Source organism: Saccostrea echinata, unplaced genomic scaffold (assembly GCF_033153115.1).
Source record: "Saccostrea echinata isolate AGI-Se365-2 ecotype Australia unplaced genomic scaffold, CSIRO_AGI_Sech_v1 ptg000002l, whole genome shotgun sequence".
Lineage (NCBI taxonomy): Eukaryota > Metazoa > Mollusca > Bivalvia > Ostreida > Ostreidae > Saccostrea > Saccostrea echinata.
The window spans coordinates 27,998,919-28,017,338 of NW_026889751.1; the positions used below are offsets into that span (position 1 = coordinate 27,998,919).

At 32.9% G+C, this 18,420-nt stretch overlaps 2 protein-coding genes across 3 annotated transcripts in view; both read left to right on the plus strand.

The window, feature by feature from the left end:
* Window positions 1–8,850, plus strand: part of LOC133176250 (opioid-binding protein/cell adhesion molecule homolog) — a 32,082-nt gene extending 23,232 nt beyond the window's left edge. Inside the window, exons 4-9 of one of the 2 annotated variants that reach the window (XM_061311402.1) lie at window positions 4,609–4,773; window positions 4,980–5,054; window positions 5,848–5,976; window positions 6,390–6,680; window positions 7,838–7,975; window positions 8,384–8,850. In XM_061311402.1, coding sequence (XP_061167386.1) covers window positions 4,609–4,773; window positions 4,980–5,054; window positions 5,848–5,976; window positions 6,390–6,680; window positions 7,838–7,975; window positions 8,384–8,490 — 905 coding nt within the window. In that variant the 3' untranslated portion in view covers window positions 8,491–8,850. The remainder of the gene's footprint in view (window positions 1–4,608; window positions 4,774–4,979; window positions 5,055–5,847; window positions 5,977–6,389; window positions 6,681–7,837; window positions 7,976–8,383) is intronic. The other variant, XM_061311409.1, reaches the window with a different exon arrangement.
* Window positions 8,851–13,424: 4,574 nt separating this feature from the next.
* Window positions 13,425–17,255, plus strand: LOC133176327 (uncharacterized). Its single transcript, XM_061311457.1, has 3 exons — window positions 13,425–13,545; window positions 16,538–16,764; window positions 16,958–17,255. Exons 2-3 carry the CDS (start codon window positions 16,555–16,557, stop codon window positions 17,075–17,077), a joined length of 330 nt encoding a protein of 109 aa, XP_061167441.1. The 5' UTR covers window positions 13,425–13,545; window positions 16,538–16,554; the 3' UTR covers window positions 17,078–17,255.
* Window positions 17,256–18,420: the final 1,165 nt, after the last annotated feature.

Here is an 18,420-nt window from a genome sequence, read left to right on the forward strand (position 1 = left end):
AATAGTGATGCATATGGTCATCTCAACCCTCAAAAGTTATTCACGACAACAGTAACCTGAACCAAAAATAACCTTTCTTAGAAAAGAAGGGAGTCGTTGTCTAATGTGCTGTGGTAATTCGACAGACTCTCCTGCTTTGATAGTTTGAGTAACTCGCTCACTGTTGTTAATAAATAACACACTCTGTGTTAGCTTAACTGTTACCACGTGCTGCTGTAACCCAAATGTTACCAGCTGCTTTGACAACTTGGCTGTTATCACCTACTGTGATAAGTATACTTTTACCATCAGCTGTGGTAACTTGACTTTTACCACCTGTACGTTGTGGTAACTTGACAGCTATCCATCGCTGTAGTAACTCGACTGTTTTCACCTGTTGTGGTAACTTGACTGTTACCGACTGTTATCACCTGGTGTGGTAACCTGATAGTAATAACCTACTGTAGTTATGTGAATGTTACCACCTGCTATAGTTATTGACTGTTATCTACCGCTGTGGTAACTTGACTGTTATCTACCGCTGTGGTAACTTGACTGTTATCTACCGCTGTGGTAACTTGACTGTTATTACCTGCTATAAAGATTTGATAGTAATCAGCTGCTGTGATTACTTGTTTGTTATTCCATGCCGTGGTCACTTAACTTTTTTCACCTGCTGTCGTAACTCGACTGATACCACCTGCTGTGGCAGGTGTTGTACTCAATTTGTTACCTGTTTTTGCCTCACCTGACTTTTTACCTGTAAAAAGTGGTCCATTCTCATCTGTCATTGACTCACCTGTTGTGATATGTGTGATGGTCTGAGGCACAAACTACCATTGTTGTAAAGGTGCTACAGTCTGTGTGCTCAATCTCATGGCACAGCTGAGAGTGTTCGAGGAGGTCAGGCGCATGAGGTTCATGGGCGGCTGCACAAATACCTGAATGTAGAAAAAAGATAGTCCGTGCATCCATTGCATATTTAGGTCACGTAAAAAAAGAAAAATAAATATTTTAATTATAAAAATTGACTTATAATTCAAACTTTGATTCTTAATCATAATGTTATTTGTGACCATGACCTATTTATGTAGAGGCCTTTTGCGTTTGTGCAGGCTAGAATTCTTACCGTAACTAGATTGCAGAATTTAGATTTGACCATTAGCTTTCAAAAAAGGTTATTGTTTCAATGACATTCTTGACCTTTAAGCTTATAATGTAAGAAATTGATGATTTTTTTTTCGTAATAAGGCAAATAATTCATTTGGGGAAAAACACATCTGAAACAGGTGTGAACTCTAAAAACGATGTATATCTAACTTTATTGGTGGTATATGAGGTCGCTCTGCGTCTCACAGATTGAACTGTATAATTTTCTTTAAAGAACAATCATCATTAAATTTAATCTTGATATATAAGCAGTTTAACATTTAGGTACGTATGCATGCCGTCTTAAGAGGAATGTCGGATAATCTTTAACCCGATGCTGGACAGCATAATTTTTTCTAACAAAGGTGACAAACAGTTCTTAGTAAATTTGATGAAGCTATTCGCGGAAGTCATGAAATGTTGGGTCTTACCTACAAAGAGAAAGACAACCAAGAAAAACTTAAGCATGGTGTTAGTCCACAAAGATTCTCTGAATAAAAGATAAGATTGTTTATCTTGATAGCACCTTGACCTCTTTAGTTTCCTCACGAAGTTGATGTGAATTTCACAGCATGTTTGCGTAGGAGTCATTCAATATAAATATTATTATTTTGTTGAAAATTTATTCTTTTTGAGTGACCCCGATTTGGACAATTTTTAGAAGTTACATGTACCTCTGTGATCAGTCAGTTGTTTATATACATTATTAAAAAAAATTCTCTTATTAAAATTATGAGCAACATTCTCGTATGTTTTTGTTGAAAAACATATTCGTAAATAAGGCTTCAGTTTCTAAACATCTTAAACGTAAGCATTTCATGTGGAAACTTTCTTCAAATTAAAAAGTACTCATCCATGACATAACTCGAGTGAATTTTATACTTCTTCATACATGTATAATAATGAAATGTGAGATAACGGTGAACACTCTCAAAAGTCCATTTAAACAATACAAATTATGAGCAGAGCCAACACAGACCTCTGAAAATGGAGGTGGGATCAGGTGCGATGGAGTAGGAAGCATCCCCTGTCGACCGGTCACACCGCCTTGTGCTCCATGTCATGATCGGGTGAACGGAAAAATCCGTAGCAATTATTGACTACCACTTCTCAGTTGTTTTGGCCACTGTCATAGACCTACTTTTTCTTGGAGGGGGGATTCAAGCTTAAGACTTTCTTTCATGAATCATCGGATTTAAGCTGAAATTTACGAAGATTGCTTGCACACCTATACATACTTTATATGACTAGGATGTGTCCGACCTGTAACTGACCTACCTTGAAAATGTTCTCCCAATGTCTTTTTATTTCTCCAGTGATAATACCTTCTTTGTCTTCAGTGTATCAACAAATGAAATATGTGTACTTTCGTTTGAGGTGTGTTAAATTTGTATTCTACATGCATACTTTCATAAACAGCAAATGAAATATCTTTAAATAGATGCATATAAATTTAAAAATGTACATTTATGGATAACTGATAGGATGGTGCTCAGGTTGACACAATACAACACAACACATATATTTGAGGAATAAGAATTTTACTAATGAATGACAAACTATTATGCCAAAAACATATAAAGCCGTTGAAAATACAAGAAGTAAAAAAGGTGAAATAACCGAACAGTGATCGATCTCAAAAAAAATAAATAAATAAATAAATCTTCAAGCAATACAAATCTGTGAACTGGGCATAAAACACGGACCCCGGAAATTCCGGAGATGGGATCGGATGCCAAGGAGGAGTAAGCATGCCCTGTCGACCGGTCACCCCACCGTGAGCCTTAGGTACTGATCAGGTAGTCGGGATACTCCATAGTCAAAATTAGCATAAAAACAAAGGCCCAACAATTGGTATGAAACGCGTCAGCCAAAATACGACCCAGCGTTTTATTTACTAACAAGATCATTATAATGACTACAGAATTTACGAATTACTCTTCGTTCTCAGAGCATGCTCACGAGTTTCGAAAAAGTTCGGAAATGGAAAAACTAAAGTCATCTCGTTTGTCATACAATTCAGTTGTTAGTTAGCCCTTATCGTTTTTAGTCAGTAAAACAAAGATGTATCTTTAATTTTGAGTTCACAGGGATATATCGAGTTGACATGAATTGAAGTAACTTTTTTTAATTGATAAAATTGATAAAACGTCGTCGATATATCTGAATGTGGATTTCAATGCCACAACAAATGTTTTCTTCTTCTCGTGGAGAAGTTTTTGAATTAATTCTGCTTCATAGGAATATATAAACAGGTCGGCTAAAAAAGGAGTACATTTATTTTGTTGGAAGACTACGTAAATGTTGTCGTTGAGGAACTCCAGCATCCTTTTAATATCAACTTCTGAGTACTTGTATGTAGAATCAGTGTGATTTTTAACAAAGTAATTTTGTTGATAACCAATCATAAGATATGAAAATTTCCGAGTTCCATTTTTGTTGAAGAAGCAGTTGTCCATGATATAAAAAATAAGCCTAGTTTTTAATTTATCGTGAAGAATGGTTGTATAAAGTGTAGAAAAGCCGTACTTTTTGATGTTACTGACTTTAAAAAAAATGTTTATTTGAAATTTTCTAAAAGTTCTTTGGAGTTTTTGAGAATCCACCTGTGATTTACACTACATCTAAAATATGCTGTGGCACAGCACGTCTGAAGTTTCTCCTTTACAACAGTTATTTTTTTTAGTGCATTTGCTGTACCCGGCATGCAATGTATCTTTGTTTGTAAGGATTTTTATGAAGTTTAGGAATCCTGAATAAGTAGGGTAGATCGAACTCTCCGTGGTTAACTGGAATGTTAAGAGTATTAAAGACTGAAATGAAACAAACTAAGAAAACAATTATACCATAGATCATGAGAAGAAAACTTGTGACAAGTTAAACATTCTGATAACACCACAATCCTAAAAAATCAATATAAAAAATCATAAACACATTACACCTAAAGTTATAAGACTAGATGCTATACGAAATTAAGAGACAAAAGATGGGATATCTTCCGCCAGAATTCTAAGATGTATGCACCTTATGCATCATATATATTCTTCTCAGAAAGTGGGCGGATTTCAATGAATTTTGAGGAAAATGTGCGCCATTACGAATGGAAAAGTCGATGAGATTCCGAGGTGAAACCGACAGAAACTTTTTTCAGATCACTCTAGAATACTTAATTAAAACACAAACAATGAGACATAACTCGACAATTTGTATAACAACCTGTTGAATATGTTGGGGTAATACACTCTAACTATATCAAAATGATGGTAGAATAGAAATATAGTGTGATTAGGAGAACGAGTTAAACTTTTAGCTTACAAGTAAAGTTATTGCTTACAATAGTTTTTACTTTAGTTTTGGAAATATACATTTTTTTTTCATTGATAAAATGTTGCAATTCGATTCTTTTAGGAGACTTAGATAAAGAATGCATTCTTTTCTGACTTAAAACATTCTCCAAGGGAATTATTCTCTTTTATGCAGTCCCTCCACAAATACTAAACGAAAATGAAGACGGAACAAGGAAAGAAATCTTATCAAAGGAAGGAGAGACTGTCAACGTAATCTGCAACGTCTCGGGAATTCCCGCGCCGAGCGTGAAATGGTATCGACGCCCTCTAGAGGACACAGTGGGAAGTAAAAAAGAAAGTAAGCAAGAAAAATCTACTATCTGAGTTAATTTTTTAATTCTAGATTTGATTAGATATGATATTTATCTCATTATACATTATTAAAACAAGCATGGCTAGTTTGATTTTCTTTTCTGCGTAAATTCCATGGATGCGGGTGAGAGAAGCAAGTTATTACTTAATACAACTCACTTTTCATCCTGACCATTTACTGTTTATTGGCAGGCATAGTAACACCAGAGCTAGATCAGCACGAAAGCGGCGAAAGAGAGCCATGCATTTACACGACCGAGAAACCAGGTAGACCCCCCTGTACCGATGTTAGTCTCTGAGTAATCCAGTGGGATGCTTTGTGTAAATGCATGGCCTCTTTACTAACCAGTTTAACTATTGCATGTTACTAACTTATCTACTCTTCTTATCTAACAGATCATGTCGTACACTACACTGTATAACTAATGAACTCATATTCGGACAATGCCTTTGCCTACTAATTGTTCTGTATAATCAGCCATAAGATGACTTTATATTCACTGTATATACTGAGTATATATTTTTAGGAAACAACCAAAAAGAAAAGGTTAGATCATGTAGCAAACACAACATTTTTTTTTTCTAAAATATAAACAATTAACAATTATCAGTAATTTGAAGTTTCGATACATTGTTAGATATAACAAAAGGATATTCAAAAGTTTGTATGATGAGTATTTAAATAATGATTTCTAAACCTTTTCATCTATTCTTTGAACCATTTTATTTTTAAAGAGACTATCGTAGTCTTTGATATTTTCATTCCGATGAGTCAAAAGATATATGGTGCCACATTGACTGATTGAATGATCGATTATTTCATTAATCGATTGATTGTTTGATTGAGAGTAGACACTTTTTTACCCCAAAAATGTCCATGTTGTCTCTGTAATTATATCCCAATGTTTTTTTCCCTGATCAAGCAGAGGGGAAAAATGACTTTCTAAAAGGCAGGAAATTTCTTTATCCGATTTCGATATAAGCAAGTCTTGCTGTATTCATTACTTTGCTGTACAAGATTCTCTATGAGAAATCAAATTTATTTATTTATTTATTGCAGGGATTGGGATGGAAGGGGAAATTCTCGTTATCCATAACGTCAGTCGGTATTGTGACGGAGTATACCAGTGTGTAGCCTCCAATGACGTACCTCCGGCTGTAGAAATGGAGACCGCAGTGTTTGTAGAATGTACGTTCTGTTGTATATTTTGTGTAATGAGATTTTCAGTAATGTTAATTCTTAACAGTGAATATCTGAATAGCTGTGATGCAGTACTATGAAAATTTATTTACGCACAAGGAAAAGTTCCTTTCTTCATTCAAACATATATTTCCTTATTTGGAATCCTCAAGTACATCAATTTATGCTTAATATTTTTTCTTATTAAAAGAGAAAAATGGAAGGTAAATATGATAAATTAATCATTGCAACAGTCATCTTACCCTGAAAAGATATTCAGATCAACAACAAAACCCTCCCCTGAAGACTGTGTATCAGTGAATTTAGGATGTCTTCCAACTTTACTGGGGGAATGAAAACAGATGTTAATTTTTTTTCAGTTGATTACCTATATATATCTTAATTCCCTTTTCTGCTTTCAGTTCAACCAGAAGTTAGTCTTATAAATAAACGTATTTCCCAAGAGAAAGGGAAAGAGACAATTCTATTATGTGAGATCACAGCCTTCCCGCAGGCTCTGTCATATTGGATGTTCCAGGGGCAGGAAATCGCCAACTCCGAGCGACTAAAGGTGGACATTTATTCCGAAGGAAAGGCACATACAATCAAACTGAGCCTAAGAATTACTAATATATCGGACTCGGATTTCGGGGAGTATGAGTGTTTTGCGTCTAATAAGTTCGGACGGGATAGAGAGGCTATGATTTTGTACGGTAAGTAAGCTAAAGATACGAATAAAATGGCGACTTCAAAGTCATGAACAATTTCTTTTTGAATTCTTTAAATGGTGTTAAAATAACAGTTTATTTGACAATAAAACCTTACCCCTCTTCATGCCGCTTAAAACTTCAATATAAAGGTTGCAAAGTATTTTTCTTTTGGTACAAATTTTAGTTCCTGATTCAGAATGATTGAAGACGAGGCTATAATAATTTACAGGTATCTCGAGAACATTCACTATTGGTCTTTTTAAAAACAGAAGATCCTATGTACCTGATCCCACCTCTGGAATTTCTGGGGTCCATGTCTTATGCCCTGTTTACAGATTTGTATTGATTGTAGGTTTTTTGAGATAGATCACTGTTCGTTATTTTCACATTTTTTTTCATTTGAAGAAAAGCTGTGAGAGTTATCTAACGTTGTAAAGGAACTATACAAAAATGTATTAAACAATTCAGTTCCTTTGTAAAACAGAAGCCAGGGCATTATTTTTTCTAGAAGGCTGTGATATTACATGTATAACTAGCTGTAGATTATAGCTAGATTCTAAATACATTTATTTTTTATCATTTCTAAAAATTGTGAGTGATAGTTGTTTTATACATACAGTCATGTATATGTATGCATGTCTTTGTCATTATGAAAAAAATAACTTTGATGTAGACAAATAAAGTCAATTATTCAAAATACTTTTTTCACAAAATATATTCATTTTATTTATTTATTTCGCTGAAAATTTTTTATGATGATGTGAAAAACAACTGAATTCTCTATATTTTTTACGAAAATATAGCCCTTGGCCAGTAAATAAGCTTTTTTTTTTTTGCTTTAACCGTGAAGATCTACAGTTTAGAAGCATTCAGGTTTAAGAAAAGGAATTCAGAAGTTTGATTAATTTTTGACGAGAAAGCAATTTTAATTCAGTTTTTGATCAGGATATTTATACACTTGTTGAAAGCTAAAAAGTAAAAACAGTTATTTAGAAATAGGAAAATTATTATTATTATTATTATTTTTCAATAATATTAGAATCTCCCGTGATTAATGGTTGTATATGATTTTTAACAATGCAACTGTGTGTTTTCTATCTCCTCGACTTGAAAGCAATGTAAATAAACCACAACTACCCTTTAATTTTTTTTTAAAACAGAATTTCGTCCACCGAAAGCTCCGAAACCAGAAAAGCCTGTTGTAATTCAACCGACCACGAGAAGTCGCCACCATGTGGCGCCACCGGTCACTTACAGACCAACACGTGTAAAAGAAGACGTGCGGAAACCATATACAGGTAACTCGTTTATAGTCAGTACCTTCATAAACTAGTAAATTGCATATATTCTTGACCATTTTATATCGATTGTTTGATAAAGATACCACCAAAAAGTTAAATGCAAGAGTACTTTCAGTTATCTTGGTCCGTAAAATATTTACACTTTGAAAAACGATCACCTCTGCATATTTATTCATACAGTTTCATTCTATTAAAAGATAAATAATCTTAAAGTATGAAAATATTTTTGATAATAACCGCGATATTTTATACAATTTTCATGAATCCAGATTATTTTCTCAATCTGTAACAGGTTGTAAATACTTAAATAAGTATAAAGCTATAATGCCTTTCTTTTGTGCATCAATGAGATTTATCTTTATAATGCATAAAACATTAATTATGATGATTATTTTATTTCAACAGGATTTGTTGGTGAATATCGACCAAGAAAAAACGGATGTCAATTTCTAAATATGAATTTAACTGTGACTATAAAAATGGTATTTTTTGTATTACTGTTGATTTCATAGTTGGGGTGATTTTGTTGCGTGACCAAGTGTAAATGGCGCCCGAAAGAACGAGAGTTGAATGGTGTCTAAACAAATATCATTCATTCATCATCATAAGTAATTTATATCTTGTGTTACAAGCATTCCACGTGATTTTGAAGTTTGTTTCTATTTTTAGTGACATGTGTTTTTATGGTATACTCATTATGTTAATCGCATCTCTTACTGTTGACTGTTACTAATTATAGATTTGTAATGAGTTAATCCCCATTTATTATTCATACTCACATGAAGTGCTACTATATTCATGGAGCTTAATTTAAGTTCATATTTATATTACTAAAAAAATCGAATGTTTCATTAAAGACTGTTCATTTTTAATGAAGGTTTTCTTTATTTAATGTTGTCAACGTATTCTAAGCATACTTTTAAATCTTCTTATAAAATAAAATGAAAATATCTGAGAGCGCAGGCGATAGCAAGTTTGTTTTCAGACGGTTTCCTGTGTCCCTTATGACAAAGAAAGATTCGAGGCAATTGACAAACCAGGTTTTACTTCTTCAAATGATGGATTTCGACGCTTATTGTCAGCTTGAATATTTCAGACAGTAGAACTCGGTGAAGTCTATAAATAGACTGATGGGATGCCTAGTTTGAGATTCTGTCCCTTGAACAGATTGTAAAACACCTATACAGAGAGAAAGAGCATCAAAATGACAGCCTTGATTTCAAGGTCACGTGGGAAAATGATCAAGGATAAAAATACTTTAGTACTCTGTAACAAATCTTAAAGTTCTATTGCCTGTATTTGCCTCCTTTTAGAATACAAATTAACAGAGCCTTGCCCAGAACCAGAACACTTGATCAAGGGTCCAGAATTTTGCAAATCTGGTAAAATAACAAACTTTGATGTAGACAAATATATTTAATTATGAAAGAAATATTATGCATTCAACAGAGCCCCGTCCTAATCCCTGATTCACGGACCTTGACATTCACAATTTTGGAAGAAGCACACTTGGTTATTATAACTATGCACTTAGTTTATCTGCTGAATACCCAGGAGTAAATAAGAAGATTTTCAGAGAATTAATGCATTTCCACTGTATAATCAATAGTACTCCGCCCTTACACTAAAACCACTGACCCTTAGCTAATAATTTCATAATATTGGAAGAGGCACCCTTTCTCACCATAACCATGCAATTAGTTCGTCTGCTAAATACCCAGGAGCAGCGAGAAAGATATTGAAATATATTTTATGCATCTTACTATCTGATCTTTAGATTCGTGCTCCAACATCAAAAAACCCTAACCCAGGGGCCCTCAAATTTAAAATATTAGAAGATGCATCTTTGCTCGTTATAATAATATACTTTGTTTGCTTAATATACAGCCCTATCCTAACACTAGAATCCCTGATTCAGGGACCATGAAATTCACAGTTTTTGTTCCCCTTTACTCATAGATGCTATATGCCAAAATGGGTTAGAATTAGTTCAGCGGTTCCAAAGAAGAATCTGAAAATGTTCAATTGTTGCACAACCACAGACGACGGACAAAAATAGCTATAGGTCACCTGAGTGACTCAGATGACATAATAGTAATTATCTCTTGAAGGGTTTGATTTGTCAAACTCTTTTAGTAATTTATGAAATGCACAATTATATACGCTAGCATTTCAATAGAGCTGAGATGAGTAAACATAGAATCGAGTGTGTTACATGTATATAGTGGTTCTCAACGAAACTGAATTCAGGGAAATGTTATACACCATCTATGTTTCACATATCAAATTGGACATGAGTGATTTTGCTTGAAATGAGTTTCAGATCGCTGACATTCCTAAATGCTAATTGATATCAAATAAAACTATATATTGCAGAATAATGCTCTTTGAATATTATAGTAAAAAGTAAGATTTCGGAATTAATCGAAGACAATCTTGAAACAAGGATTGGAAATTGAACTAAAAAATTCTCTGTGTGGTTAAAGTATTTTGAGACACATTCGAGTCTATGATTCCGTTTGAATAACCAACAGTATAAAGGTCTTGGACAGACAGCTTGCAAATACTCTCTTATTTGTTGTTAAATATTTCTAGGAATATTGCAGCCCCAGTAATATTTTTTCACATGTTTTAAAAAGAGTTTCTGTCTTGTTTTCTTTCAGTTTCGATTTTTACTATATTATAATCAGAAAATAATCAGAAAATAACAAATAAACATCACATTATAAAGCATCATCATATTAAATATTATGAATATCAGCATATACAATCACGTTATGTCAAAGTATCATCTTATAATGAAGAATTAATTAATGTTAAATGCATTATACCACAATCTTATCGTACAATGAAGAAGAACAGGTAACTAACAACAAAGTATCATCTTATAATGAAGAATTAATTAATGTTAAATGCATTATACCACAATCTTATCGTACAATGAAGAAGAATAGGTATCTAACAACAAAGTATCATCTTATAATGAAGAATTAATTAATGTTAAATGCATTATACCACAATCTTATCGTACAATGAAGAAGAATATGTAACTAACAACAAAGTATCATCATATAATGAGAAAGTAGCAGCAAATACAGTTAAAATAAAATAAAAGTCATATATGGCGTATTTTTTGATAAGTTCTGGTAACCAAAATTAAAAAGATCGTTCTATTTGTTTTATTTATTTACAAAAAGATAGAACTTTCCTGTAAATTACACAATTTAAATCAACCGTGTTTCAAAGATATTAAAAAATTAAAACAATAACCGATTTATTTACCGACTCCACATTTATATAACAGACAAATTTAAAGTCAATTTAACTATAGAAACGTGTGGTTATTCAAGCTCAAAATCGGTGAAAATGTTAATTTGAACGTAAATTACATATATCATGTGTATTTACACTCAATCTCGTTTTATTAGTTTTCAAGCTCAGATACGCCATATATAGCTTTAAAGTTTCATCATTTTAATGAAAAAATACATTGTATGTATCAGCATATAGTGTAAAAGTCTCATTACAAAATGAATGTGTCTAAATAAGATAGTTGAGCCTTTCAATATCACACACGACTATTTCATCATTACATGATGATACTTTATAATGTGATGATTCGAGAAATCATTTTCTGACTAAATTTATATTTTGGTTAAATGTCTTAAACACAAACTTCCGAAAAGCAAAAGAAGGTCTAATTTTAACACGTGTAGAAAACACGTTCCAGGTATTTGGGAAACTGGGGCTGTATCATGCTTTTCAACATTTAAAAAAGGGAAAATAATGCCAGATATTATTTGATCAAAGATTTTGTAGCCTTTGGTTTCAAACAGAGCCGAGATGATGGAACTTTGAATCGATGTTGTTAGTATGATTGGTCTGAACGAAGTTTAAATCGGCGTAATGATGACTACTTATATTAAATTCTAATATTCCAAAATTGAGAATATGCTTGATTATGGCTTTCAAATTAGCCATAATCAAGCATATTTCTAACTTATCTGAAATCTTGCTGGTATCCGATAGAACTATTCATTACAGAATGACGCTCGCTGAATAAATTAAAATGAGTTTCCCAAAATAGATGAAGAAAATACTGAAACAGAGATAAGAGACTTTATAAAAAAAATATACTCTGTGGAAATACTTTAAGACACACTCAATTCTAAGATTTATAATCACAACTCCAATTAAATAATCTACAACTTCTTAAACAGACAGGTTGCAAATATGACATTTTCTTGATATTTTCTTCCTTTCAGGATATCCAGAAGCATGTTGCAACCCTAGTTATGTTTTCCTAATCCCACATCTTGAATTTCTAGGGTTGGGTGTTTTTCTGCCTTGTCCACAGATTTGTATTGTTTGTATGTTTTCTGTAATCGAACATGTTCGTTATCTTTATCTTTGTCATCTAAAAATTGATTGTACTCAGAGTATGCTCTTGCGTATCGAATCTGTTAGGAACACCATATGCAGGTGAAAATGAAATATTACTACATAAAAAAGTTAACGATGGAAGAACTGAATCAGCATATAAATAGAGAAGTATTATAGGGTAATGAAAAAATATCGAATTATGAAGAATTATTATCATTTAATGAAGACAATTCGGCATATAGCAAAGAAGTGTCATCATATAATGTATATCATCATATTATGTAAAAGTATCATCATAAAATGACGGGATATCATATAATGTCGGGATATCATCATTAAATGACGGGATATCATCATATAATGACGGGATATCATCATGTAATAAAGGAGTATCATCATACATGTACAATGAATAAAATGTCAGCAACATTATCTTATAATGAAGAAATATCATCGCATAATGAAAATATATCATAATATGAAGAATTATTAGCATATAAGGAAGAAGAATCATATAATCAAGAAGTATCATCTTATGATGAAGAAATACATCAGCATATAATAAGGAAATATCATTATATAATAAAGAAATACATCAGCATAAAATAAAGAAGTATCATCATTAATGACGAAGTATCATCATATAATAAAGAAGTATCATCATATAATAAAGAAATACATCATATAATAAAGAAATACATCATATAATAAAGAAATACATCAGCATATAATGAAGAAGTACCATCATATAATAAAGAAATACATCAGCATATAATAAAGAAGTATCATCATATTATGAAGAAGTATCATCATATAATGACGAAGTATCAACATATTATGATGAAGTATCAGCATATAATGAGGAAATATCACAACATCAATGTTATCTACACAAGGAAGCTGAGGTGTTTCATATTTTTTTATCAGTACACTCTATCTGGAAAAGCATGTAATGGAATTTTTTAAAGAATGGTTTACACATTGAGGAGGTAACTGTTCCGAGTGTCTGTGAAGTACGTTGGAGAGCGGCTGTCAGCGGTTGAGAACGATTTACTTAGAAAGCCGGGGACGTTTAAATATTGCTCGACACCTCTCCTATCGCAGACGATAGTCGGATTTAGTGATTACCTGAATGAACTCCTGATTAACAAAATGTCCTGATATAATCTGTCTGAAGCCTACAGGTAGGTGTTTTTGTTTGTTATTCCCTTGTGTTTTCTTTGACATACAGAAAAGAGACATTTGACAGATCCCGTCTTCATTAAATATGGTTTGGATTAATATCGAATTGATATACTGCAATAAAATTGTCTTGCAGTGTTTCATACATGTATTTAAAGTTTTTAAATGCTGCCATTTTAAGCAATTTTCAAAAAGGAAAACTTACTTGCTTTAAGCAAAAAAATATTATTATTTACAAAATATATTTTATGTTTACAATCGTCAATTAACACCTGGTAACGGGAGACTAGGGATATTGTATTTTTTAAAGACCAGATGATTCGGTACGGGGGATTTAAACTTATCATTCAGCGGTGACAGAATGTGGAGGTACTTAGATTTACAATGAACTGCATTGCTCTTGTGATTAGATTGTATTCAACACTATTAATCAATTACCTCTTATATGTCAGATCCAACACTTTGGGGGTACAGATGGGTTGCCAACGTCTGAGACTTGGCTGGGTGTAAGTTGTGACATGTAATTATAAATATCTATAATATAAATACGTACAAATGCTTTTTCCATTTTAGTTTTCTGATCGTAGTAAAAAACAAAAATGTTAAGAAACAAAATAAACATGACAGCAAATTTCGTCTTTTTTGTGAAAGTTTTAGTTCCGAATCATTTGACGGAAGAAAACCTCATAGGTCGATATAAAAAATAAGAAAGCCCTTTTATTTTTGTGAAATGTAGCAGTAACGGAAAATGTAACAGAAGTTAATAACACTCAAACACCCGTTAAACTCCTGTTTCTGATTCGCTGTTGCTTTCTAATCAATAGAAAGGAACGGTTAAAATAAAATGATGAGAAAACCAAAATTAGCTTCAAGCGCTGCAGGCAAATTTGTAGTAAGAATGGACTGAAAATGGCCAATGCCAGAAAGAGGGATATATTATATTAATCCTTTAATCTGTTGTTTCTGGGGCAAATTGACGCTCTAACTCAAGTGCAATTTACCGTCAAATACAAACGTAATGAGGATTAAGAATGAGCAGAACCATGTGATTTTGGCCTTCATTGACGCAGAATGCAGGATCAGTTTTAATGTGTTTTCTTTACCTGTCCTTACAATGGTTTTGGCTGGAAAAAGGAAGAAATTTAAATACTTCATTCAAAATATTGTGTTAGGGATTTAAAATGGATTACAACAATTCTGACGAGATAGTAAAAACTTGGCGCAAGTAAAATACTTCTTTATATACGATCAAGTTCTTATAGGAGTCCCAATCTAATAAAAACACCTGATCAATAACGTGATAGAAAGAAAAGAATATCATGCTTTTAAAATTAAAGTTTGATTTCCCCTTTTTTGACGTCACGGGCTAAAGATCAAACAAGTTTCTAACAATCACTCGGTCAGTTTTTATGATGATCAGGTAAATATCAATGTGAAATCAATTGCACTAAAATCTTGCCAACGAGTACACATAGATAGATAATGATTAATGCCAAATAATTTTGGGGGAAAACTTTAAAAAAAAAACAACAGACGGTTACCGTAAATGAACCATAAATCATTTCTTTAGTATTAACTAGAAAACGTACACAGTTAGACTGTCAAATCGACAATTGTGCTTAATACAATTATACCTAGAACAAAAAATACAGCACATTAGAAATTTGATATTGAACAATCACTCAATTATGTGTTAGAAATTGCATACATACAGACCACACAGAGACAAAACATTGATGTCTTTCTTTTCATCCACTTCTTCTTTGTTACAATGGATACTATTTGAGATTTATTTGCCGTGATAGATTGATTTGCCATGATAGATATTCATATAGACATACATTAGAGTGATAAAGGGATATTACACCAAAATTCATAGGTGTAAAGAATTGAAAACGTTGCAGGAGTTATAGCGTCACCATATTATGTTGACAAACAATCGGACAGATGGGCAGACAGATGCCAAAGTTAACAGGAGTCTTTCCATATGGTCTCCTCATTCTGTATAGTAATGATGAAAACTGAGTTATTGTGCCATTTACAATATCCATTTAGAAAAACAAAGTCATATGACCTCAAATTCTGTAGGCGTCTTTCTTTCGTAATAGAGTACGTCTGTACAAAATTGGAAAACGTTACATTGAAAACTGTTTGTTTTATCGCTTCACAACAAATATGTCGATAGAACATTCAGACATGATCGTACTGTGGATAGAGAAATGATATGGCCAGAAAATGTATAGGTATCATCCTCGTAGTAGCTAAAGTAGCTCTTTACAAAATTTTAAAACGAAACGTTGAAAACTATTTGATTTATCGTGTCACAACAAATAAGTTGATAAACAGACGGAGAGACATTCTCATTTGCAGTGGCATAGGGCACATAGGTAAAACGGGGATTCTACATACATGTACCTCTTTATTCTTGTCCGATTTATCTTTCTTTATTCTCTGTTGGAATTCGATGGGAAATGTTTATTTAAGGAAAGAAAGTCTTTATATACAAGCTATAATTTGATGTTTTTCAGGCGATACCGTCACCGACATAGTACATGTAATACTTCCTTTCAGGATCTGTTATCATCCTCACCAAAATAAACACGCTACCCTCTGATTTACCTTTGTACCCCACAATTACTATAATAAGCCTATCTTTGATTCAACCTATGTATTTCTCACAGAAACAATAATCAAACACTTCGTTGCATCCCTACTCTGATCCTTATCTCTCTAATCTACACACTAGCCACGCCCTCTGACCTAATGACTACCAAATAAGGACACAGGAAATAGGTCTCACGAGATATCATGCGGTTATGAAGACACAACCCCAAATTTTACTGACACAACATTAGGCAATATATATAATATTATAAGCTAAGAATAAAGTACATGTACATATACCTATCTTATTGCTCTGATGAAGATCGTTCTCTAATTGATAAAAGATGGTACAAGGTTCAATCTTTTTCATCCTCTTTCCTTCTTTATCAGGTGTCCAGTTGCAGTAGATGTCTAGTATTCGTTCGTCTGTCCACCCTAAGAACCTTAATCAGCCCTGGGGCACGATACTTAAACCTGAGTACGGCCTGGGTCATCAGAAAATGACGGATTACGAAATAGGCCAGACGGTGGATCGTCTGTATAAAATTCCCGCCACAAAAGAGCGCGTGTACGAAAGACCGGGAAAAAAGATGACAGAGGAAGAAATAACTGAAATGGTGAATATTGTTCAGTACAAATCCGTGTAGATCTTGCGATTATGCATATTAGTTGTATATCAACTGTTCTTATTAGATAAAAAGCGGTAAAAGTTCCTAATTTGTTAGGGAAAACTAATGTTTCAAAGAATTCCCAATTATTTGATTAGTTTAAGCGAATTCTTAATGCTTTGTAATGTATTTTTCTCTGCAGTTACAGCGGCTAACTAAGGCTCCCGTAGAGAAGATTCCAGATAGTGACCGACGGGTGACGAAGTCTACATACAGCGAAATGGGCGTGGTCAGTTCCTATGCCTGGAAGGGTTATAACTAGGGAGTTCTGGGATTGAAGTTGTTGTCATTTATTACATTTCGTAGAGACTCTTTATAACTTTATATGTTTTTTTTTCTATATGAGAAGCTATATGATCATATTCATAAAATTTGAGTGACATACTCTGGATGAGTGTATTTTATTTGCCTTTAAAAGGTTAAATGAGGAACTTACCTCACACGTGTTAATGATTTTGTTTGTTTTGTTGTACCAAAAAAAAAAAAGGAAAATAGAATGTAAAATTGTAGTATTTATCGCAGAAAAAGTTGAGGTGAAAATGTTCTGCCAATAGAGAATACTGTAATCGCTGAGCAAAATTAAAATAAAACAGCCCTATGAAATCATCACAGAAAAAGGGCATCAATCGAACGTTTTTTATAGATATTTCAATCGCACAAAGAATAAGACGATATGTATAAGGGTTTTACCAACCTGAAATATGGAGATTCAAGCTTAAATGTCCATTTCAACAATACAAATCAGCAAAACACAAACCTCTAGAACATCAGAGGTGGGATCAGGTGCCATGGAGGAGTGAGCATCCCCTGCCGACATGTCGTGTGCTCCTTGTGTAAATAATGGCCTAACAATCAGTATGAAAAACGTCTGTCATCATTCCACTAAATATTATATTATATTTACTGACAAGGTCATCGTATCGACCATAGGACTTGTGAAATGATTACTTTAAACGAGCCTTTTGATATCCTTGTTTCATCAACTTTTTGTCAATACACATTACATGTAATATGTTTACTTCATATTTAACAACAATTAGACAGTTTTGTCTAAAAATAAAAGCACAGACTACAAGGAAAGACTTTTTTTTCAAACAACAAAACATCAAGGGAAAATAATTATTATAAATTCAAATAAAGTTTGATTTAATAATTAAGGAAAACGTAAGGTATCATTTTTAAAACTTGTAAATACCCGTTTGCCTAGTGCTCAAGTCGCATAAAGCCCGAAGGACTTTATGATAGTGTTGTACGTACACTTACCAAATATACCAATCTGTATTCACATCCCGACAAATATTGTAAAATGATACCTTATTACTTATATCCCATGTTCACCGGTCACACCCGCCGTGAGACCTATTCAGGGATCAAGGATACATTCCGTAGTCAAATTCAGTATAAAACAAAGGTCTAACAATAGGTATAAAACAAGTCAGCCACAATACGTCTCAATGTCAGGTTGCTAAAAAATAACAAAACAATTTTTCTTTTATTTTTTTTATTACATATATGTTGTTAGGCTTAATAGATAAATAAATAATTACAGTTGATTAATTTTATTCACATGATAATTCAAATGTTTGATTTACTGAATACGGAGTC

Coding starts and splice junctions, on each gene's coding strand:
- LOC133176327 (XM_061311457.1), top strand. CDS start 16,555: ATGTCTAGTATTCGTTCGTCTGTCCACCCTAAGAACCTTAATCAGCCC. Junction 16,765..16,957: donor AGGAAGAAATAACTGAAATG/GTGAATATTGTT, acceptor TTTTCTCTGCAG/TTACAGCGGCTAACTAAGGC.